At 55.2% G+C, this 24,088-nt stretch overlaps 2 protein-coding genes across 2 annotated transcripts; both read left to right on the forward strand.

Annotated features, from left to right (window-relative positions):
* The first annotated feature begins 1,254 nt into the window (after positions 1-1,254).
* On the forward strand, positions 1,255-4,752 carry LOC112988016 (C-C motif chemokine 21-like). Its single transcript, XM_026108203.2, has 4 exons — positions 1,255-1,395; positions 2,406-2,526; positions 2,650-2,809; positions 3,117-4,752. Exons 1-3 carry the CDS (start codon positions 1,329-1,331, stop codon positions 2,792-2,794), a joined length of 333 nt encoding a protein of 110 aa, XP_025963988.1. The 5' UTR covers positions 1,255-1,328; the 3' UTR covers positions 2,795-2,809; positions 3,117-4,752.
* Positions 4,753-11,640: 6,888 nt separating this feature from the next.
* On the forward strand, positions 11,641-15,554 carry LOC135324251 (C-C motif chemokine 19-like). The gene is made up of 4 exons (XM_064500120.1): positions 11,641-11,770; positions 13,061-13,184; positions 13,538-13,634; positions 14,440-15,554. The coding sequence occupies exons 1-4, from the start codon at positions 11,713-11,715 to the stop codon at positions 14,458-14,460; spliced, it is 300 nt and encodes a 99-aa protein (XP_064356190.1). The 5' UTR covers positions 11,641-11,712; the 3' UTR covers positions 14,461-15,554.
* The last annotated feature ends 8,534 nt before the right edge of the window (positions 15,555-24,088 follow it).

The following is a 24,088-nucleotide window of genomic DNA, read 5'->3' on the forward strand; positions in this document are numbered from 1 at the left end:
TGAGGTTCCTCACTTTGGAAGTGCCCAGCAAGAGGACAAAAGACAACAGCACAAGGAATTAGTTAACCCCAATACAATTAAATACTGTGAAAAATGTTTTCAACATCAGAACATTTCAAACGGGTTGCCCAGAGAGGTTGTTGAAACTTATCCTCGGTGCCTTCCAACCTGTACCAGTCCGTGACCCAATGATTCTGTGAAAATGAGGAGGTGTCTGGCCCAGCCACTGCTTGGAGCACAACCTGAGTTACACCAGGTTGCTCAGGTCTTGGCCTGGCCAAGGGTTGACTATCTCCAAGGATGGCATTGTGGCATCCTTCCTGCCAGTTGCCTTGGCCTCCTTCTCTGCAGGTGGCCTCTGTCACCACAAGGGCACACTGTGGGCTCCTGTTCAGCTCCTTCTGGACCCCAGATCCATCCTGCACAGCCACTTTCTAGCCAGTTGGCCCCTGCCTGTCCTGTCATATGGTGTCACTCCATCCCAGGCACAGGACTTTGCAGTTTGTCTGCATTGAACCTTAGGAGGTGTCTGTCAGCCCCTTTCTCCAGCTGGTCCAGGTGCCTGCATATCCACAGCTCCTGACAATTTAATATCATTGCAGACACCTGGCTTTTTTCTAACACTTGCAGAGCTGGGAGTAGGCTATGCCTTCTTCTGCAGCCCCAACTGCAGCCTGGCCCCTGCACAGCTCCTATGTGTGTGTCCAGGTGTTTTGGGAGGCTCCTGAGGCAGCAGAACATGGATGTGGGTTAGGGGACCGGGACTGAGGTTGCTCCCAGCTGCTTCTCACTCCTCTGTGGTGGCAATGACCTGGCTCGGGAATGGCTGGGGAGCTGGCAGCTGCTGAGCAGCATGTTGGGGGGGGGCGGGGGGGGGAAGCAGAGCAGGCTGACTTTTTGGTTTCATGGATGGCTTGGCTGCCTGCCAGGGTCTGTGCTTGGGGAGCAAACAGGTAAGCAGCAAAACTCAACCTGACAAGAGCAGGTAGCAGCAGGTTGTGGGACTGGGTAGGAAATGAGAGCCCACAAACTCGAGATATGCCGGGGGCCGTGTCTCCAGCATGCCCCCCGCCTGGTGCAGTGATGGGCAGCTGGGAACAAGACAGGACACATCTGTAAAGGGGGGCTTGCTGCTTACAGGAATCCTCCCCTCTCCCTCTCCTCCACCACCCAGCCCCCTGCCCGACTGGCGGGCTGCGTGCCAGGGTGGCCGAAAATGAAAGCAAAGCATCCAGGGATAAATAGGAGTGTCTGAGGCACAAGGCAGCAGTGTGCGTCCTGCTCCCAAGCCTTGCAGAGCTCAGCACCCGACGTGCCGGACGTCTGTGATGGCTCTCCGCCTTCTCCTGCCGCTGCTCCTGCTGGCTGCTGCCCTCCTCATCTACCCAGCTCGAGGTGAGAGGCTGCAAATCCCCGGTGTCCAAACCTGGTGGTGGGGGGGGATGGTGCAGGGGTTGGGGTGCTCTAAGGTGTCTGTGCAGGGTATTGAGCCCCTGAGTGCAGGCTGCTGTCTGGAGGGCATGTGTGTGTGAGCGGATTGCAGGGCGCGGGAGGGTTTGTGGTGGGTTCGTGCGTGCGTATGGCTGGGGTGTGTGTGTAGCGATAGCAACGTGTTCCTCTGCGCGTATACGTCTGCATGGCTGGGGTGCACGGTGCACATAGTGTTTGTAGCACCTTCCTATGTAGATGTATATGTGCACATGTGGCTGGCTGGCAGCATTTCCTTGTAGTGCTTGCACTGCATTCATGTGTAGGGGGGTGCGTGTGCACGTGGCTGGAGTCGGCATGTTGTGTTTGCAGCGCATCCATGGGTAGGGATGAGTGTGCATGGCTGGTTTGTGGTACGCAGGTAGTACTTGCCATGCATTCCCACGTGATGTGAGTGCATGTGTGTGCACATGCTGGATGAGCTCTTCCCCTGAGGACTGCCCTGCTTAAATCAGGCCAGGGAGAAGCAGCAGTTGTAGCTGGCAGGGCAGTGGTGGCAGTGGGTGGCAGGGGCAGGGGCAGTGGCAGAAGAATGATTTTCAGCCCCTTTGCAAGGAGCCCATCTCTGCCTCAGTTTCCCTACCAGCAGAGCAGAGATCAAATTGGTGTCACATCTCCCTGGGGCAGGATCCAGCCTGCAACAGGGAGTGGGGGCTGAGAGCTCCCATCTACATGTGGCTGTCCCAGCACCTCTCCAGCCACTCTGGGGCTGATGGCACCAACTTGCTTCCCTGAATGGCAGGACCCTGAGCCCGTGGACGCTCGCGCCCCCCCCCCCCCACCAAGGGGGTCGCTTCTGATAGGGGCTTTCTGCAAGTCCTGCTGTGGTTCCCTCACCCGGCACTGACCATGCTGTGGTCCTGGAGAGTTGCCCCAGGTCAGGTCCAAAATCCCACGTGTCTCCCCTGGTCCCCCAGGCATTAGCAGCCAAGCCTCCGACTGCTGCCTGAAGAACAGCCAGAGGAACATCCCAGCCGGCTGGGTGAAGTCCTACAGCCTGCAGGGACCTGAGACGGGCTGCCTGCTGCGTGCTGTTGTGTGAGTACACTGGCTGGGGAGGAGCCATCTGGAGCAGTTGGGTCCTCCCGACTCATCCACCTTGTAGCCTCCCGTCTGCTTCCTTAGCGGCCCTGCAGCAAACCTTTCTGCCTCGACACCCAGGTTCACCACCAGGAAGAATAAAAAGCTCTGCGCCTCTCCGACTGACCCCGCTGTCCAGAAGCTGATCCAGAAGCTGGAGAAGAAGAAAGGGTCATCTGGGGCCCCACGGAGAAAAGCCCCGCGGCAGAAGAGGCAGCGCACCTAGGCTAGCCCTGAAGAGGTAGGTGGGATGAGCGGGGGGTGCCAGGTGGTGGCATGAGGATGCTGGCCCATGTCCTGGCTCGTGCCCTGTGGTTTCTCACAGGGTGGAAGGAAGGATCTGGCTGGCTGGAAAGGCACTGGCTTCCTGGGCTGAGCTGGGAAAGGGTGATGGAGCCACAGCTGGAGAGCAGAGGCAATTAGGGCATGGGTCCCTCCAAAGCGGTGGTTGCCTTTGGACAGTTTCCTCCCAGAGCTGCTGGGCATGGCAATGCTTCAAGCAAGGGCACGGCGGGGCTAACCGCGCTCCCTGCCTTGCCTCTCCCTAGGATGGACGCCTTCCCCACTGACGACTGCCTGGACACGGACATCTGGAGAGCGCCAGCCCCGGCCGGGGCGAGGGTGGGCTGGCAGAGGGGGCTGCCCTTCGCACCGCAGCCCCCTCGGTGCTGCTGTTCCTGCTGCAGAGTTGCCCCAGCGCTGGCCGGCCGAGCGCACCGGGCTGTGCCATTGGGGCTTTCTGCGATGGCGGCTCCCGCGCTCCCCGCGGGGTGTGAGAGCCGGCCCTCGGGACGTCCCCGACCTGCACGGCCCCGGGGAGCTGATCCCCGCGCCGGGGAGGGCTGCCTTGGGGACCGCGTCAGCTCCAGAGGTGCCCAACAGGATGGCAGCTTTTCCTCTGACTGTTTGGGGGGGTTATACATTTGTATTTATATTTAAAGACTGTGCTTTCATTCAGTCTTCCTGAAGGGCTCTACTTTTGGCTCCTCATACTTTTTAGAGTATCCTTTATATCATAGGCTAGCTTTTCTGGAAGATTACTCCTATTTTTCTACTGAATAAATCGTGGCTGCATTTCATTTCGCTCTAGCCTGTTTGCTCCTTTCTGGCTTGCTGGGCTGTGGGGCGCTGGGCAGGGTCCGTGTCCCTGGGCCTCCTCACAGAGCAGTCAGCAGTGATGAGAAGAAGTTTGGGGACAGTGGGGTGGTGGTATGGCTGAATTTCTGGGCTGCTCTGGGGTTTCCCTTCAGCTTTTACAGCATGCTGTTGCAGTGTAGTTTGGAGGAAGATAGTCAGGATTTGTCCACATACCCTTTTCATTTTTTTAAAAGCTGGTTTTTTTGTTTTTTTTTGTTTTTTTTTTTTTTTTTTAAGTATGAAATTGTAGTTAAAGCAAAACAAGCGTTCAGTTTGGTGGAATTTTACCCCCTTACTCCCCCTTGTTTTTGCTGTGGTCAGATGTTCATTCTTAAGTTCTACCTTCAGGGAAAAAAAACCACTTTCATGCTTTTAGGCCAAATCCAAAAAGCCTGTATGTGAAAACTGTGTGTGCAAAGCAGTGCAGGTGAGGAGACAGAACAGTTTGCAAAATCCATTGTAAACAGACCTCAGTTGTTTTGAGAGTGGTCCTATCCCAGATCTTTAGTAAAATGAGAAGTCACTAACCCAGGGATGCCTTGAAGTGAGACTGCAGGGAGTGAGGGCATGGATCCAGGGAAAAGGGCTGATGGGGTCATGGCACCTACCTGCATTTGCAAAAACCCCTCCAGCACACTGAGAAGGAGCCATTTGAAGTGCCCTAATGCAGCTGCAGTGCTATTTGCTTGCAGAGACTTCAGACATGGACTTTGGTCAATTAAGGTCTATTAAGTTGTATAATTGCAATAATAGGATTTGCAGGGCTTAACAATATCAGCAAAGGCTGTGCGCTGGCTGGTGAAAGCTTGTAGCTGAGCGTGTCTATCAAGCATGTTTATCTGGCTTGATTGCTTTATTAGGCGGGTGTTTAGGTGTTCTTTAAAGACTGTATAAAGAAACTGTGAAGTCTGAGATACTGGCCCTGAGGAAAGGACAAGTGTTGAGCTTGCTCCATGCTGCACTCTGCTCCACGTGGAAGCACGCGTCCACCTGCCGGGCCAGTTTTGAGACAAGATGCAAGGCAATAAAAACATATCCTTAACCAACCGTGCTGTTTCTCGCTGTCGTGATGTGCCTCTGCGGGGTGGGAAGGGTGGCCCGGAGGGCAGGGGAAGGGGCCTTACCAGTGCAGCAGAGCGGAGCGGCGGGTGCCCTCACTTGCAGCTCCTGCCTCTGTCCTCGTTGCTGTGCTGCCCAGGCAGATGAAGCCATCCTGTTTGCTCTGACTGCCCCACACGAGATGAGCACAAGGGGTCCTGAGATCCTAGTAAACACTCTGATAAAAATTGTTTCTTTATGCAGCATCTTTCGCATGTGGCCGAGTCTCTCTCCCCAGTGCTGAGCTGCCCTGAACAAGTGCCACTTGCTCAAAGCAGCGCTTGGGCTCAGCCCTCCCAGCTGCTCCGGGAGGCAGCATTAAAGCAAATTATTAATGAGGCTGTGCTCTGGCCTAGGCTGTGTTGGGAGCCTGGGAACTGCTCTCCATATGCTGGGAGTCAGCTAGGGCTGCCGTGGGAGGGCTGGAGGCAGCCTGCCCCTGGGTTTGCTAAGGGCGAGCCGCATCCAGGCGCTGCGAGGCTGATTCTTTCTTGTGCAGGATAAGCTGTTGTGCTAGTCTCAGCGTCAGGGGATTGTGAAATGATTGCAAAACTCCCCCAGAAATGAGGCCTATCCAAATATGTCTGCAGCCACAAACAGCAAAGTGGGAACAGACGGCAGAAGAGAGCCAGCACGTGAAAGACAGCCTGGTTTCTCCATGGCTGCAAATGTAAATGCTGCATGGAGCTTTTTCTCCCCTTCAAAACCTAGGTGGGCCTGGGGCTAGGATAAGTTAAAAATGTGGCCATGGATGTGCCCTGTAAGGCAATTTATCCTGAAAGTAGGCTTTCTGCTTTGATGCTTGTCACATGCATGACACAAATACTTGCCAGGACCGCACAGCTGAGCACAGACACAAACGCACAACTGAAGCCCCACACATGGACATTTGCACACAGCTTCCAGCTTTATTTCTGAACATTGCTTTTACAGAAAATAACGTGTAAGAGGCTGGTGACCAGTGGTGCTGCTGTGGCACATGGCGTGGGCATGGCACTGGGGAAACATTTCCAAGGAGATCCCCTGCAGCAGGCTTAAGGGAGAAGTGATGGGCTGTGGTTGGCTTCCTGGAGCCGAACTGTCCCAGCAACATGCCTGGGGGTCCTGACAAACCCTGGTGCCCTTTACCCCCACTGGAAACCTCATCCAGGACAAAGCAATCCTGCTAGGGTCAGACTCGGTGAGGAAGCACCAAACCGCAGCTGCAAATGCACAGTGAAAGGCAGAGGGGACAGATCCCCTCCAGGAAGGAGTCTCAGGCATGGGCACTGCCTGACTCTCAAGGAGGTGAACCCACAGACTTCAGGTGAGCAAAACAGGGCAAAGAAGGTGCTCTAAGAAAGCAGTGAAGCAGCAGAGGAGGATGGACATGGCTGCACCTCAGGGCAGGGCAAAACATCCGCAGAGACTGGTGCTTTGCCCCGTGTGCGAAGTCAGGGCAGCACTGATATGGCCTGTGCCACAGCAGTGAGCGTGCAGGGCTGTACAAGCCCAGAAACCATTTTCCTGGGGAGGAAAGAAAAATTGCAATTGTGTCAAGCAGAGTGAAAAGTTAGGCCGGCTTGGCCACCCTAGAGCAGAAAGGATTAAATGACAGGCAGAAGATATCCAGGCGAGATGAACCACAGCCTGCAGCTGAAAGAAGGAAAATCTTGAACCTGGGCCAAAAGATCAGCTCAGTAGATATCCAGTGCAGACGACGCTCCAGGCTTGCCCTGGCATGGAGCGAGCCGTGCTGAAATGCTGGGCTGGGTTCCAGGTGGGTGCACCTGGAGATACACGCAGCGGGTCAGTCCCTCTGTGCCATGCATTTCCCGGAAAGTGGGAGTGTCATGGTCCAACATCCCCGGCTGATGCAGAGTGGTGCTTCCTGGGCTGTGAGGGGCTGTGAACATGCATGTGAGGGGCATGTGAGCTTTGACTGCAGCTTCAAGGTGGTTTTTGGTGCTCTTTTTGTGCCAGTTCTGCGATAGTCCAATGAGGGCTGGATGCACAACAGCTCTCCCCTGTTCTCTCCCCAGATGGCTATTTTCATGTAATCTGCAGAACAATAATTGCCTCTGGAGCCCTGTTCCTCTCTCACATGGGCTTGGGAGAGGGCTGTGGGTTTGAGTTATTGAGTGTGACATCTGGATGCTGGGAGACACTGCCTCTCCTGGCCTTGGGAGCAGAGAGGAGGTGGGCAAGCGCCTGGCAGATGGTAGGGACTCCCACCCTTCCTGCCCCAGGGTCTTTCCCATTGTGTACTAGAGATCCCCTGGCCTGGAGCCTCCTCACAACCCTTTCTTGACCTCTATGTAGGTCCCAAGTTTCCTCCCTTCCTCACCCTCTGTCCTGCTGGCTGGAGCCCCTCAGCAAACCCATTCCTGCCAGCTTTGGCATGTTCTCCCCCCGCTGGTCCTCCTTCCACCTGCTCAGAGCTCCCAGGCCCTTCTGCTTCCCTCCTGTCCCAGTGAGGATTGCAGACCTTCTCCAGGGCTATATCTCTCCGAGAGGCAGTGAAAGAGCCCCTATCCAGCTCCGAGGACGTCCTGCAGCAAGGCCAACATGAGCCATGTCCCAAAGTCCCAGGACTTTCATTCAGTCCTTCGGTGCTTTAGATCTGTCCACAAGACAGTCTAGGGTGCAACCATACCTGGCATCCATCATACCAAACCACATGGGGGATGACAAGGAAATAACTGAAAGGCTGGTTTTGCACAGATACGAGAGCTGCTCCCCAGCCATCCCCTCCTGAAACCCCGCAGAGAGGTTGCAGCAAGGCAGACAGGCGGTGCGATGGCAGAGAGCCAGGGCTGGGGGCATTGCTGGCCGCAGTGACTGAAAGACGCCACGCTGAACAGGCACATCCCACAGCAGCACTCCTCCATGGGCAGGCAGCCAGTCTGCTCCAGGATGGGAAATCCTGCAAGGGGCACGAACATGTTTGCAAGACTGATGCTTGCTGCCTTCTGCGTTTGATGTGCTACACCCAAGTTGTGTCTGGCAGGGAAAGGGCCAGCACCTGTGCAGCTCCCTTCTTTGTCCCTGGCCCTCCTCAGATGAGATGAAGGTGCCCACACTGAGCTTTGAGATGCTCCAGGGGTCTCTCCTGGCTTTCACCATCGTGGTGCCATCACAACAGCAGTGCTGCAAGGGCTCTCCGAGGATATCTACAGGAAGCACAGGCAAAGCCTGGCCAGCCACCCCTGAATGCCCAGGGCATGGGGAGCAACTAGTGCCACACTTGTGCCCAGAGCCCCAGCTTTACTGTAGCAGGGGAGGAGGAAGACAGAGAAGGAAGAGATACATGAAAGGTTGAAGGCCACTGACAAGGATGGAGCCCTAAATGGAGATGAGACCCCCCTCCTATCATCACCAGCAAGAGTTACATGTGTCTCCAGATTCCCCAAGGGCTGCCATGAGACCCTGCAGGATACTACAAAAATACCTCTTGCCAAGGGATCTGTACATTGCAGGGACCAAGGGAGATGGATGCTCCCCTGGGCAGGTTGAGCAGGACACAGCTCAAAGGCCTTGGCTCTGCTGCCCTTCGGGGACCTCAGTGTTAATGACACTGAAGGCAACAAATGTCAAGGACAGAAGGGTGCTTGTGGAGCAGGAATTGGGGCCTTTAGCATACCTTCTAACCAGATCTCCAGGACCATCTTTGCTTCCTCTGGGCAAAGGCATAGCTGGCTCATTTCCTTCTCTAAAAACCCCATTTAAACCAGATCAGACAGATTCCCCTTGGCTAGAGGAGACCCAGCAAGACAACAGGGCCCTGAGCCCCATGGCTGGCTGTGGCCCCAGTCCCCAAGCAGCACTGGGGACTGTGTGGGAGGCTCTCCCATGCCATGCTGCCACACAGGATACGAAGGAAATCAAAGCAGCTGTGATGGCCCAGTATTTCCCAATAAGGTAAACACAGCCAGGCCAGATCCTGCACCAGGGACTGGCTGTGCCTGGAATTTGCTGGAATTCCCCCTTTTCTTTCCCAGCTCCCTTGCTCAGATGTGGAAAGGAGACCACTGCAAGACCACTGCAAGCTCCAGGGCTCTGGGAAGGTGCTCGGGGGATGCAGGCCATGTGGCTGGTCCTCCTCGAGGAGAGCCTGGGGACAGAGATGCTCACACAGTCCATTTGCATTTCAATGAGTTGCATTTCCCACGGGGATCCCACCTGCCTCGCTGTTTCCACTTTCATTAGCAAAGGCTGCAGGGGCGGATGCTCAGGGATGTGTCTGCCTGCCGTGCAGCTCCATGGGGCTGGAGTTCCTGTGCTCCGGACAAGGCTTTAGTGGGCCAGTGCACACAATGCTCTCCCCTGTTCCCAAATAAAGTCAGATTCCCTGTCCATTCCCTACCAGTGTGTTCTCAAGAGCCTGAATCCTCAAATTTCCCCTCTTCCCTGTCTGCTCCCTCTCTTCTGGCCTGTGCACACTGCACTGCTTCCCCGCAGCTCCTGGCTCAGCTCTACGAGGGGGATGGGGACAGCTCCGTACATACCACAGCAATGGACTTCAGAGATGACCACTCACTTCTTAGAAACCCTGCTGACCCCAGTGAAGGGGGGAAACCCACCACATCCCCCTTTCACAACGCCAGCGGAAAGCCCCTTTCCTCACCCTCCGGTGCCTTTGCTGGGGAGCTGGCTGTGCTTTCACCCACTTGGCATGCAGACAGCTCCTGGCAGGAGGCTGAGCCTCTCTTCCTCGAGCATATGTCAGCAGGGATTGCAGGTGGCTCAGGAGCAGAAGTCACCGACACCTGGCTCAGGTCACTGGCAGCTGGAGGCAGTTAAGGGGTTAACCCCCAGCAGGATGTATTCCCAACATTGGACATGTGTGGCTACCCCGCAGCCAGGCAAGACCAGGAGCATCCTGTGCCAGGGAAGTGGCTGGATCAGAGCCACTTGCCATGGAGGACCTGGACCCCAGCAGTATCTGGAGGTGGCTCACATGAGGGGACCCACAGCATCCCCACCAGCTCTCAGGCATGCCCCAGCAGCAGCAAAACACACTGAACATGCAAGGGGCCAAGGGTTCACTGTCAGCTTCCCCCACACCACTGCCTGTGTGACGCCGCTCTGGCAGACCCCCTCTTTGGGAAGAACACTCTGGGTTAAGAGAGGTTGTTCCTGGTGGTCAGCAGCCAGGAGCTGTGGTCATCCCTGCTGTGGGGTCTCCTTGGCACAGCCCTGGGAAGATCAATGGAAACCAGGTGCCAGAGTCAGCCTGCATCCCCAGAACTCCCAAGGAGGCTGGGGCCGATGACTGACACTAATCCTCTGCTGCCTAAATCCCCTCTCTGTCAGCCAAGATTTCCCTCTCATAAAGATGGTTTGTGAGTGATAAAAGGAGGCAGGTGCTGACTGAAGTTAATCTACTACATCCTGTTTTTAAGGTTTGTCCTGCCCACCAGCTCCTTCCTAACTCATTTGGCATGGGGTTGGCCTGCTGGGGCATGGGAAGCAGCTGGACATGGGGCTTTGGTGCCTCTCTCCCACGGTGGGAGCCTGTGCTGGTGCAGGGATGGGGACACCTCAGCTGATGGCACAGCTGGAGCCTCCTCTTGCTTCTTACTGTGGATCAGCGAAGGGGCAGAGCTTGCTATCTGTGGGACTTGTACATCCAGGAAGAGCCCAGGGAGCCACTGACCTCCTCCAGTCCCAACCTTGTGGTTTGTCACCAGGTGGGTGCTTTTCACTCTGGAAGGGCTCTGCAGCCCTCCCCATCAAGGAGAAATGAAAGGCCAAGGCTGGATCAAGGAAAAAGGTGGAAGCACAAAGGTCTTGCTCCAGGGTTTGGCCACCTTCGCTGGGAACATTTTTTTACTGGTAGCTAATGGGAATTTCCCCTGATGCAACTTGTGCTGCTGTCTCCCATCCTGTTTCTGGACCCTTCCAAGTAGATCCTGGCTCTGATGCCTCTCCAAACCCACATCAGGCAATTGCTGAGAGCAAGGAGACCCCCTTCACCTTCCCTTCTCCAGGCTGCACAAACCCACTGCTCTCAGCATCCTGTATGCCACCTATCAGGGCTGAAGAAGCCTGGTTAAGGGACCTTGCCACAGTAAGCGCTGGCCTGGTGATGATCCATCTTCTCCTGGAGAAATAGGCCCTGAGTGCAGTTTTGCAGTGCAGGTTTGCAGCAGAAGCGCTGGTCTTTGCCCCCTGCAGGGCCTGCACAGCCAGGGAGCTGCTCTGCAATGGTGCAGACAGCCTCCACAGGGATTTCTGCTCTTGTGTCAAGAAACCTGTTTCCAGAAAAGTCTGCAGCTGCCTTTGGCTGCTAGTCTGTTTGCCAGGACACCTGGGAAGCATGCTGCCTTTCAGCACGTGAGCTTGTGGCCTTGGAGCGGAGCATGCACGCCAGGTCCCCTTCCAGCCAGTGCGGGCACAGAAGTGACCTGGAGCCAGAGTGGTCGAATGCCGGGCTCTGGCTGTGCCAAGAACCCAGGCGCTGGGGAGGGCAGAAGGAGCCAGCTGGCTCCTGTGACCAGGTTGGGGGGACCCAGGGGAGCAGGGCAAACCTCAAGGGCAGAGCAGCTTGGCAGGTTCCCCCCAGCACAGAGAGGTACCTGGAGAGACACCAGGGCAACCCTGGCTCTGGCCAGCAGGCCTGTGCCGAGGCTGCCGGCGGCGGGGAGGGCAGAAAGGTGTTTGCCTTCGGGCCAGACAGCAGCTGCAGGGAAGGCAGCTGGGACCTTCGGGAACTGCTCGAAGATTGAAATCCAGCCTCTGGCAAGACTTGTTGCGACTTCCCATCTCTCTTCTCCAAAAGAAAGTGAAAGCCACAGACTGGAAGGATAAATAGGCAGTGGTGCACGAGTATCAGAGCGCAGAGAAGCAGTGAAGAGTGCTCACCTTTCCTGCCTGGAGGACCACTGCCGGCTCCCAGCCCATCCTCTGCCCGAAGTCAGTGGCAAAATGCAGCACCTGCATCTGCTGTGCCTCAGCCTCCTGGTCCTGGGATGTGTCCTGAACGGTAAGAGGGAACCTCTCGAGGTGCTTTGCTTGCAGAAGGGGGGAGGAACCAGCTTCTTGTCTCCTTTTGGGTTTGCAGCAGACATTTAGAGGGACCTATCACCGGGACTCTGTTACAGCCCTCCTGTGTCCTCTGCTTGTATCCTATCCCAGTGAGACTGTCCTGCCCGAAGCCCAGGAGGGATCCTGCAGGGCATAAGGGGGGGAAGGCTGGGCTTGGGAAAGGCTGTGGAGCAATCCTGCCTCCCAGTGCCCCAGCCCAGTCTGTGCAGATCAGGCTGGGATTGCCTCAGCCCCATGTGCCCCTGCCAGAGCAGAACTGCTGTGGACGCAGCACCCCGGCGCACACCAGGGGAAATGTGTTCCTTCCTGGTGCTGGAAATGAAGCTGCATCTTTGGTGTGGGGTAGCCTAGGCATGAGCAAATATCTCCTGAGTCTGCAAGGCTGTGGGGAGGCATAAGAATCCCAGGGCATTGCCAGCCCTGCTAGGCATTAACAGTAAATACTGCAGTTGCTTGGAGGATGGTTGGGCTCCCCTACCCTGCCAAGAAGTTCAGACAGTCAGCCGTAACAGGACTGATCGGTGAGGAGTGAACTGGTAACAGGGTGATTGTAAAAGCAGGCATAGCTTAAGCAAATACAGACAAAATCATTCCTGGCCCCTCGGGGACAGGTGTCTTCAGTGTCTGTATCACAGTGCCCCGGAGCCAGGTGAATGCCTTCATCCTGCCCTGCCCAGTTGGCAGGCGCTGGCTCCGGGGATGCAGGAGTGAGCCACGTGTGCAGGAGGGGTGGTGCCCTCCTCCAGCCTGCTGTTTCTCGCTTTCTTTGCTTTCTGTCGGAAGGAGGCAAAGGGCTCCCAGTGTGAGGGAGTGGGTCCAATAAAACTCGAGTGTGCATTTGCAGTCAGGGCTGTGTGCAAGGGCATGGCTCGTGTAGGGAGTGGAAGTGCTGAGCTTTGCACTGGGCTAGCATGGGCACCATCCCGCTCAGCTCCGTGTGGGGCAGCCCTGTAGCATGTGGGGCCACGGTTCACATGGACTCTGAGTCCACCTGCTTAGACAAGAGCAATATTCCCCAGCCAGAAATCACTCCTGCTTTTCATACTCCAGCCCAATTTGTTGCTCCTGAGCTCATCCTGGCTGAGCACAGAGAACTCACTGCACAAGTGCTGTTCCCAAGGGGCCCAGGGTGCAGGGAGCTCAGACTGGCAGGAGCACCTGGGGGTGGTGAAGCTGCAGCCAGCCCGTGGGGAGCAACCTCAGCCCACATGTTACATTCCTCCCCCAGTGTCCGGTGGGAACAACGTCGTGGACTGCTGCCTGCGGACAAGTGAGAATCACATCCCAGGGCGGATAGTGCAGGACTACTGGATACAGCTGGTGCAGGATGGCTGCGTCATCCCTGCCACAGTGTAAGAAACCCAAGCTGGCCATGCCCCAGGGAAGGACTCTGCAGGGAGGGAGGCCGAGCAGGGTGGAGGGAGAGTGCAGAGAGAGATGGGGCTGAGTTTGGAGGCGAGGGAATGGAAAGGGATGGGGAAAGGTCAGAGGCCCAAACGGAGCAGGACAGACCTGCTGGGAGGGGAACACCAGGGAAAAAAGACAGGGAAGAAACTCATCTCAAGGCAGGGCAGAGGAAGGCAGTGCTTTGCTCTGAGTCCTGTGCCAGGGTGGTGGCAGAGCCGGCGGGTGAGCGCTCAGGTCCTGCTGGATCATCCCCTTGGCACCCCGCTCAGGTCATCTTTTTTCTCCGTCGGCCTGGCAGGTTCATCACCACAAGGGGCAAGCGCCTCTGTGCCCCCCTGCAAGCCCCATGGGTGATTCGCCTTCGAGAGAAGCTGGACGCTAGCTCCGCCAGGAAGGTAAGAGCTGGCCCTCAGCCTGCCTTGGCTCAGCTCTGTGGCTGGGCATTGGAGCAGCCCATGGGTGGGTTTAACCTGACACCAAATAGTATTTTCCCAGTATGACTGGGATGCTGGCCAGAGCCAGGGGACTGTTGCAGCATACCATAGATAGGAATGGATAATTCGTCTCAGTCTCCATCCCTCCTCCCTCAAAGTGGGACCAGTCTGTGCCCTCTGCAATCCTTCTTCCATGCGAAATAAATCTGGCCCTGGCACTGTTGTACCCAGTAACTACCTTCTGTCAGACTGGGAAAGGTGACTGCCTCCAGGGCCTCCCTGGGCTGAGATGCAACATGTACATCTTCACAAGGGCAAAAAGACAGTTTGCAATGAGTTTAGTGGATGCTCTGCAAGTCCTCATAGGCATGACCATGACCTTACCAGCTCCCAGTATGCCACACTGCCGCACAGATGTGGCACTGCTGTGATTTGGGAAGGCTGGGGAAGAGGAGCAAAGCAGCCCTCACCTTTTTGGCTGCACCTCTCTGCATCTTTTTTTGCAGGATTTAGTTTCTCACAGCAGTGCCCATCCCTTGGCAGTCCAGGAAATTTGGATGCCAAGGGAGACTTATGACCCTGTGCAAGGATGCCCAGGATGAGGCTGCAGTGCTTTTGTAACCAGATGCAGGCACCCGTCCCCTCTGCTTTGTCACCGCGGCTTGGCCAGAGGAGGAAATCCCCAGTGACTGCTCAGACCCTAGGGAAGGGACTCCTGCCCCTGAGGCATCACAGTCACCTGCTGCTGGGTTTTTCACTTCCCCAGGCCAAATCTCAAGTCATATAGACTCCGAAGAAGCCTGCGGCTGGCCCCGATGCCTGTAGCTGGGGCCAGCTCCCATCCGTGAATCTGAAGCTTGTGAAGCCGGCCTGCTTCCCTTTCCAGGCGCAGGGTACGCAGCCGACCCTCCTCAGGACATGTGCCAGTGCGCGGGGCTGCGCAGAGCCCTGCCTGCTCTCTCTTCTTCGCTCTGTCTCTGGTGTGATTGAGAAACCTGCGTCAGGCTGAGTCAGGAGCTGCTGGACTGAGCACTGAGCCCCCGGCAAGGAGCAACCCCACAAGCCAAAGAGGCATGTGGGCTATGGCATCCCCAAGTCTCGGCGTTTCACCTCCACCACATTCAGAAACTGGCTGGAAGCTGGTTGGTGGATTGTTCTGCAAGACGAGTTTGAGGGGTCTCAGCCTTCCCTTCGGAGCAGCAGCCGTGACCTCCATCACAGGCCTGTTCCCTTTTGTTTCCATTCCCATCCCTGGGTCGGAGCTCCTCTGTAGCCCAGGAGGGGCTGTCAGGGCAAGACAGTGCAGGGGCCATGGGGAGGGATAGGGATGCCCCTCAGCAGCCATGCACAGTGCCTGTCTCTCACTGAGCATCACCCAGACCCCCTCAGAGCACAGCACAGCTGATGTGGTTCCTCTCTCAAGCCCCAGCATCCCTGCAGTTTTTCCTTTCCTGCCCTTTCTTCATGGAGCCAGTAATGGCAGTGCTAGTATCTGTGGCAGCCCAGCAAAAATGCACCGGGTTTGCCCAGCTCTGCCATCAGCGGGTGTCTGCAGTGTGACGCTGCCATCCACTGCAGTGCTTGTCCCATGGTCTCACCTGCCTGAGGGAAATGAATGATGGGCACTGGCGTGATGGTGACAACTTGTGTGCTGACTCCCGGGGGCAGTGGTTTGGAAATAGGCCAGTTATTGATGCTTCACTTCCCCTTCCCTTTCCCAAAGCCCCGAGCTCCTGCCTGGGCAGCGATGTGTGAGCAGCATTCACACCACGCTCAGGTGTTTGCTGCTAGATTTGTTTGAGGCAACGATTATGGGTGTAACTTGCTTCCTCTCTCTCTTTCTTATTTTGCTATGATTTTGTTAAATAAATAAATTTTAAAAAACCCAAATAGGCAGTTGGCCTGCCTTGTATTTGAGTCCCAAAGCCAGCCACGAGCATGGGGATGAGGCAGTGCCTTGCAGGGTTTGCTTGCAGTCAGTGCTCCCTGCTACAGCATGGGGATGAAGAGGCTGAGCTGGGCACCGGAAAAGGAAAAGGGACTTTCAGAGAGGTGAAGGGCACTTCTTCCAGGAGCTGGGCTTCAGATCTTTTCCAGGAGTACCTCAAAACTGTGGTCCAGCTGCTGCCCTGCTCTGTGCCAGTAGACAAGGCTGCTTGAGCAGGTCCCTGGGAGGCTGTGCTGCATGGCAGAGATGGGGCGAAGGGGAAAGTGTGGGAGTATTGCACCGTGCAGACCAAACCTCTACAATCCCGCTGCATGGCTGCCAGGCCAGCACTCCCCAATTCCCAGGTGGCAGAGCTTGTGACATGGGCTGCTGTTGGAAGCATGGGCAGATGCCTTGGGTCATGCAGGTGCAGGAGTGCTCTGACAGGTCATGGACAGCAGCGAGGGGGAAAGAGCGCAGATACCAAATAGTAGCACCTGCTGCGGAGCTGTAAGAACAGGAGCTTTGCCCTTGCGTCAAAAGGAAACTGAGGCACAACATGACTCAGATCTTCCAATTCCCTGGTGACTCAGTGCTAGCTGTCAGTTGGGGTGCCAGGGACAGGAAAGAGATTTTGGGGAAACTGAGGCTGGTAAAGACCCCAGGGCCCCTGCTTCTGGGAATGCTCAAGAACAAGTCATAGAGGGCATCCACAGGCTCCTACCCCATGTCACTGGTGAGCTTGGGTGTCCCTGGTTGTTTTGCCACTGCATCTTGGCTGTCCTGGGTTTGTGCACTGGGGCTGTGGATAACAAGGTCTCTCGAGATAAGTCAGTCTGCCCTGGGACTTGCTGCCCCAAAGTGGCATTGCATCACATTGGGAACTCTCCTCTCACCCAGGCCATGCGATATTTGAATAAAACTGTTCTGTCCTACCAAAGCATTGGCCAAACATGCACAAGCGGGATTAGGCACAGCCAGCAGACATCACTGCTTGCCACTGTTGTACACTGTGCTCTCCCTGCTGAAGGCTGCGCTGTCAAACATGACTGTTCACCCAATTATTAGTGTTGTCCCTGGCACAATTTTGGTCCTAGCCAGCCGACATTGCCCCATATTGAGCTGGGCACAGTCTGGAAGTGAGATGTTCTGGGGGCCATTCCTGAGAGGCAGGAGGGATGAGAGTCCTTTGCTTGGAGGGCGGAGATGTTTCCTGTTATGGACATGGACTGGTCTGTGCCAGCTGGCCCCAAAAGCAGGAATAGTCCAGGGCAGGTACAGACACAACCTGCTTCATTCAACTGGCTGTGGCTTGGTCACCTTCCACTCTGGGGTACAAAGCACCTTCCTGATGAGCAGGAGACCTGCTCAGAAAGAGCTGGGGTTTATAGCAACTGGCCTGTAAACAGCACTTCCCTCTGCAGGGGCCAGGCCAGGGCAAAGTATGAGATGGGCTTCCAGCTGGGTTGGATGCTTTGCTGGGCTTTAGTGCTTTGAGGGGGACATTTGGATCTCCCAGGATTCTCTTGTCCATGGCTGTGTGCAGCAGGTGGATGCTGGGATCATGACCATCACAGCTGCAGGATGGGGGCACGGCACCTTCCAGCAAATAAGCATCCCCAGGCAAAGAAGCCCACATGGCCACTGTCTTGTCCTGAGGATGATGACCATGATGGTGCAGAAGCTGGGCTGTCCAGCCCAGGGCAGGCCCTTTTTCTCCCCTGGGCCACTAGCTCCCTTGGTTTGGTAGCAGAGGTTTTGGTTCCAATTGTGGTCCCCTCCGCCAGGCCCTCCTCCCTGGTATCTAAGCACATGTAATGCCCTGGGATCGGCTGTCTCTTGCTTTCCCAGAGCCTTCACACCAGCTCCGTCCCAGCTCATTAGCTTTAGTGACAGCTCCAGAAACCCAATCCTGAGGAGGAGGAAGAGGAAGATAGCTGGTATGGGAAGAGAGGCCAAGACAAACAGCAGGAGTGCGAAAGGAGAATAACTGGTACTTGCTTTGGCAGGAGCCTTCCTGCTGCTCGCTTGGTCACCCAGAGAGGGGCCATGCCTGGGGAGGGGGAGGATGTCAGGGTGGATCTCAGGCTGGACTGAGCTGCCACAGCTGGTGCCCAGGGTCCCAGAGCAGGACAGAGGCTGCAGGAGGGGACAGCAGCAGCCAGCCTGAGACAGATCAGGTTCACCCTTGGCTGGAGGCTACCCTGGCAAAGAGCACAGTGCTCTGGGGCCTTGCCCAGTTCCTTGCAAAGCAGAGGGAGAAGGGGCTTGCACCAACCTCCCTGACATTGGATGCAGGTTCCCCAATTTCTGTCAGGATTTGCAGGGCTGCTTGGCCAAGTTCCCTGTAAGAGTGTGGCTTCAAAGCCTGTGGATCCCAGCTCTTTTGGGCCAGTAAACATGCCCATCTCAGCAATGTAGCTGTACATCACAAATCCCTGCCAGGTCCTTGTCTTTTGTATGTGTGGTGACCCAGGCCCCAGCTCTGCCACCAGCCTGCCCTGACCCCTGGGTGATGGAGCAGCTGTGTCAAGGACAGGAGGAGATGCAGTCCTGGAAAGCAGAGCCTGCTGCAGGTCCAGCTCAGCCAGGGCTGAACCAGGTATGTGGCCAGACTGGGTGTTCCTCCTCCAGCCCTGCAGCAGCTGTCCCCACTCCAGAGCCTGTCTCTTGGAAATCTGTCAAAAAACAGCATGTCGTAAGTAAACTGCAGAGTGAGTTTTTCTTGTAAAATATGTCAATGATCTCTTTGGAGGGAAGCAGCCACTTTCCTTGAAGAAAGTGGCAAATCACTGCTGGGTCAAAATCCTTGGGTCCCAGCCAAGAGCAAGTTTCAGTAGAAATCTTCCAAGTCTTCCTGTTTCTTTCTCTCTCTCACCATGCTTATCCTATTCTTTTTTTTAACGTCACCTCACTTGCAGAAGTTAGTGTGGCAGGATGAGGATCCGTTGCCACATGATGTTGACATGTCCTCAGAAGGTCCAGGGTCATATTGGGATCAGTTTAAGGTATTCTGGAGCATGGATCAAATCACACACAGTCCTTTATCCACGTCAGGGACCCTTGTTTCTCACATCATGGACTAATAAGACATTGTAACCAAAAAGCTTTCCAAGGGAGCTGAAAAAACAACCCCTTGCCTGCTGACTGTGCGCAAGACTGGGAAAGAGAAGCAAGGCTGCATCTATGCAAGCAAATTAGACATGTCCTGGGATGTTCTCCCCCATGTCTCACAGCTGGGATCAGGAGAGCACTTCTGTCTTTCCCACATGTGGTGAAAACTGTCTCGGATGCTTCCCAGAATGCATTCAGGGGACACATGACACAGCAGGCACTATCTACCCAGCTGGAGCCTTAGGGTCCAACCTAGCAGTGGCATTCCTAGATAGAGGGTAGGAGCGAAGGTAGTGTCTGGTCCATAGCAAAGGCACCCCTATGTCGCAAAATTTGCTTCTGGAGTGATTGGAGAGCTCCGGTCCTGCCATCTCCTGTGGCTGAGCTGTACTGTTGTCTACCTGGAGCTGGACAGTGTTGACCCTTCCAATGGGGAGCTGCAAGGGGCAGCGGCGGGAGCATGGAGAAACTTCCTGCTCACCCTCTGACTAGCACGATTCACAGCACCCACAGTCAGTGCCAACCCCAATGGTAATAACTGACCACAGCAAATCTGCAAGAAGAGAAAAGTCCCCCCTTCCTCTTTGGACAAACACAGAGGGCCCAGTCAGGCTTGAAGCTGAAGAGGCTTGCCCCTACGCCAAACTGCACCCTCCCCTGAAAGAGGTGCGGTGAGTGGCATCGGCAGCAGGCTAACAGCTCCCATGGCCCTCACAGGACCTCTCCACATTGCTCCCTGGCGCAGAGGTGACTGTGGGAGCTGTGAACTTATCCCAGGCACGTCTGCCTGCGGAAGGGCTGGTTGTTACCTGCACTAGTGCTTTCCTCTGCTTGGTGCCATGGCAAGGGGCTGCTCTCCATGTGCACAGCTCCCTTGGCACCAGCTCTGGACCTGCCTGGCAGGAGTTCAGGGACCTGCCTAGACTTCCTGCTCTCAGCAGTTGTGGCAGGATGTGACCTGACGGATGGTTGGGAAGGGCAGGAAGCCAGGAAGAGAAAAGCCCCATTAGTCTCTGCTCATCACATTGTTCACTCTTGCCTAATCAACAGTGCATGTGGGTGATGGAGAGGATCCAGGACTGGCATCTCTCCTCCCCAGGCCCCTGCTTGCTCCCAATTCATTTCCAACATGTTGTCACTGGAGCTGCTTCTCTGGACACTTTCTGCTGAAATCTGTCCCATGGGCTGATGCCAGTACAGGCTGTGGGCCCCTGAGCAGGACTCACCCTCCGGCTGGCACCATCCCTGCAGCCCTCCTCCTGTGGCTGGCCTGTCCCTGGTGGTATTGCCCAGCCAGGCATCTGGGGAAGCAGGAGGAACTTCCATCCTCCAGATGGTGCATGGTCAGTTGAGATCTGCTCAGCTCATTTCACAAAGGGCATCAGAGAGCCAGTGTTTGACAAGAAGCTTGTTTAGCTACAGCTTTTACCCTGGCCTGGAGGAACCTGTTGCCCAGGCTCTGTACCGATCCCCAGGTCCCCTCGGGGCCAGTCTGCCTCATTAGGTGGGCTGTTCGCATGAGGGCTTGGAGGAACACATTCGCCTTTGCTCACAGGAGACAGAGCATGGAGAAGTGTGGAGCTGGAAGGGATTTTAGGAGCTGAATGCACCCACCGTCCATGTCCTGTGGCATGATCATATAACCTGCTTTTAACCCTGTATTGATGGACCTTCTGTTTCATCCCTACACAGACTGCACAAAGGTTTTGAGGTTTTCCGCTTGCTAATTTTAATCTTACATTGCTACAAATGTAGCAGGCCATTTTTTACCCCATCCTGAGACATAGCAAACCCTCAGGCTCTGTCCTCTTTCAAATGGCCTTTTACATATCTGGGCATGGCAGATGCTTGGGCCTCCCACATCTGAGGGACTTTCCCTTCCAGCCAGCCCTTGCTGCGACAGGACAAGTCTCAGGCTCTTTGGGACTCAGAGGGTCTTGCAGGGTTTTGCCGGATGCTCAACCTGCATGCAGGTACCTACTTGCAGAATAGAGCACATCGAGCTCACACCATCAGCAAACACAGAAAAGTGGCTGAATATCCTCCAGCACTTCCTGGGAGCAGATACAGAGAACGCAGGGCTGCACCCACAGGGATGGGAGCTGTGTCCCAGTAGCTCCTCATTGGCACAAGAAAGCAGAGGGCACAGGCAAATCTGGACATTTTGTAGGCAGACGACTGCACTGGGGAGCCCACAGGACAGGGCAGTTGTGCCCTGGCAGGGAGGGAGCATGGCCAGCTGGAGCTCAGGACCCCAAAGCACTGCATGAGCTTCTGCCCATCTGCCCAGCCCCATCCTGCCGATGACCCAGCCATCTCCGGCTCTCATCACCCACAAACAGTGGTGGCTGGCAATACCCCACTCACCTGCCTGGAAATGCTGGGCCTGGGGCTTCCCAGTCCCTTCCTGGATCTGTGCAGAGCCTACCCCTGACCAGAGCTTTTAGTTTTGTTTCTCCACCAGCTTTTCAGTTTCACCCTGCCCTTCAGTGCCTGGATGTTTGGTCAGACTCCTCCAAACAAAGAAATAACTCAAATGAAGCAGGGAGGTGGGTTTCCCATAATTCTGGCCCATCCCCAGCCATGTGTTGCAGATCAGATCTGGGGTTATGATCACAGTCTTCTTCACAAGTGTTAGGCAGTGTAAAACAGTGCAAGAGCATGTACCAGAGGGCAGGAACGGCAGTGAAGCCTTGTCAGGTCCTCTGGCAGGGGAAAGGCCACGGTGCCCCCTATTCTACCACGCACTGGGGAGTGCCCTGGAGACTCCCCCCACACTGGTGTGGTCTGGCTGCTTGGTTGATGATCCCCGGGACTGGAGCAGGGGACCAGGATGCTTTTCTAATCCAACCTGAAAGCATGGCTCAGGTCCCTGGAATCAAACTGAGCCCAGAAGTTGCCTGATATGAGGATTCTTGTACCCACGTAGGGCTCATTTCTGTGCATTTGCAAGGAGCTGATACTCCAATTCATTGTAGTGTTGGCTCAGTCACAAGCCAGGTGCACCCTTGCCTGAGACAGGCTGAGATCCCAGGGCTGAGATCGCCCTTTGGAAGGGGAGCAGGGAACCAAGCTTGGCCATCCTCTCTGTTCTCAGATACACCCATCTTCTTGCTATGCACAGTAGCACTAGAACCTAAAGACTAAGGAGAAAACCAAGAGGACAAACGAACAGGAGACTTGTCCTGCTGCCAGGAATCTCTCTGGAAAGTACCTATTAGACATCCCTCCCCATAAACCATCAGGCAGCAATGGGAGGCTCAATGCCATTTGCTGTGACATTCCCCACCTTTCCCTCCTGATTTTGTGCTTGGTTGAGCTGAGCCATAGGTAAGCTTGTCTGGAATTTGCATGCTGAGCTATAAATCAGCGTTTGAGAGTTCCTGACAAGCTTTGATTGCTCTTGTTTCTCCTGGCCACTGGTTATTGGGAATAAAACATGTTGCACCTCAGTAGCTGTCCGTGAGTTTGCTCTTTGCCCAAGGGAAGGCAGCCTGGCCTGAAAATGAAAAAGGCATGGGCCCAATTTGCTCTACCTCCAAACTGGGTTGGCAGAGCGCTCCTAAATCAGTGGTAGTTGCAGCGTGGTTGGGACTGTTGGCTGTACGCATGTGTCACCGTCCTGGATTAAGCCATGAGCCCAGAGGAGGGTTGCCTCATGCCTCAAGCCATGGGCCATTGCAGGACCTGTCCTCAGGATAGGCTTGTGCCATGGAGAGGGAGAACCAGGGCTGGGAAATTACCTGAGGCCATCTGGGATTCAAAAGCCTGTGTTTGCCCTCCCCAGACACTGGTGCCCCAGGAACTCTCCTCTCACTTGCAGGCTCATGTTGCTCCTTGGGGCTGGAAAGAAATGAACGTGGCCTCCCTGACAGTGGTCTCGGACATGTAAGGCCAGGAATATCTTGGAATTACCTCCAGCCTATACACCTTAAAGGATTGCCTTGAGGTTGCTCTGTTTCTTCTGTAGAAGATCTGTTGGGATAAGTCCCATCTCAGCCAGAAGACTGCTGCTTCCTGGGATCCTTATTCAGCTCTAGCTAGTGCAAGGGTCTAATCCTGAGGTCTTCTGTCCCTCTCTCTGCTTGGCCTTGTGGTGCCCACTTTCTGTCCCCCTCACCAGTATTTGGAACTGAGATCACATGGGTCCTCAATGAGCTGAGGAGGCTTTGCTCCAGGACACCTCCTTGCCTGCCTGAGGTGTGTTATGTCCACCAAAGGCAGAGCAGGGGGAGGCAGGTGGCTCAAGGGAGACCAGGGGAGCCCATAAATGGGTCTAGACCTCTCCCTGCCCCTCATGGATGAGGGTGGGATGCGGGGTGGTTCTGGGTCATGCTGAAAGAGCCTTTCTCCAAAGGCTATCTGTGACACAGGGTTCAGGGATAAAAACGGGTCTTCTGGTGATTCTAGCGATGCTGATTTGGCCCTGGTCCCCTCTGCCCCAGGCTTTGCCTGAGTGGTGGCCATTCTGTGGCTCTCTAAAGGGATTTAGGCCCCAGGCAGCTGTGTTGTCTCAGTGCAGATTTGTAGCACGGCTAAAGGTGCAGTACAGCTACTTGGCGTGGGAGGCTCACCCTCTGCAGCCTTCAGTCTGCTCCCTCCACCAAATACATCTCTCTCTTCTCTGCTTTCCCACAGAAAGCAAGATTTACTCCTTGCAGACGTTTTGGCTGGGAAAACCCCTCTTCTGCTAGGCTGTGCACTGACTGTCCCCACACTGTCAGTGACTTTGTTTACATGCACATTCATTAATCTTGTTTAAACTATCAAGCCATCCATTTCCACTGTCTCTGGGGAGATGATGCTCCAGAGAGGGAACATTTGCTATTGGGAGTCTTCTGAGCCTCTGAGGTGGTCTTTGGCAAAGAACTCAAGCATTTTTCTTGAAAGACCCTGCAACTTGTGGTTTCCCACCACCATCTTTTATTTATTTGATGAGGCTTTTGGAAAGGCACTGGTCAGTATTTACAGTGATGGATGACAGCCACTATATTGCAAAGAACAAAAGCAGAAGTGTCCCAGATACGCTACAGCTACAGATTCACCCTCTTCTCACAGTGCTTCTTGGTTTCATTTCCCAGCTGCTGCACAGTTCTCCAGCATCTGCCTCTCCCCACCCTGGCCAAGGCCAGCTACCTCCAGGGAATTGCCAGTGTTGGAGGCTGCAGGGTTGCCAGGTTTCGTTGCCATTTCTCACTTGGGTTAGGGATGATCTGCCCTATTTGGGTTGTATTGCCCCGTATCTCAGCACAAACACTAGGAACCATAGATATTTTAAAGGATGACGGGGGATGGTTGGAGGGAAGCTCTTTCCACCCTGGCCTGGTTTCAAGCCAGACTACTAACTAGTCTTGCTGATAGGAAATCAAATGCA

The sequence above is a fragment of the Dromaius novaehollandiae genome, chromosome W (assembly GCF_036370855.1).
Source record: "Dromaius novaehollandiae isolate bDroNov1 chromosome W, bDroNov1.hap1, whole genome shotgun sequence".
Taxonomy (NCBI): domain Eukaryota; kingdom Metazoa; phylum Chordata; class Aves; order Casuariiformes; family Dromaiidae; genus Dromaius; species Dromaius novaehollandiae.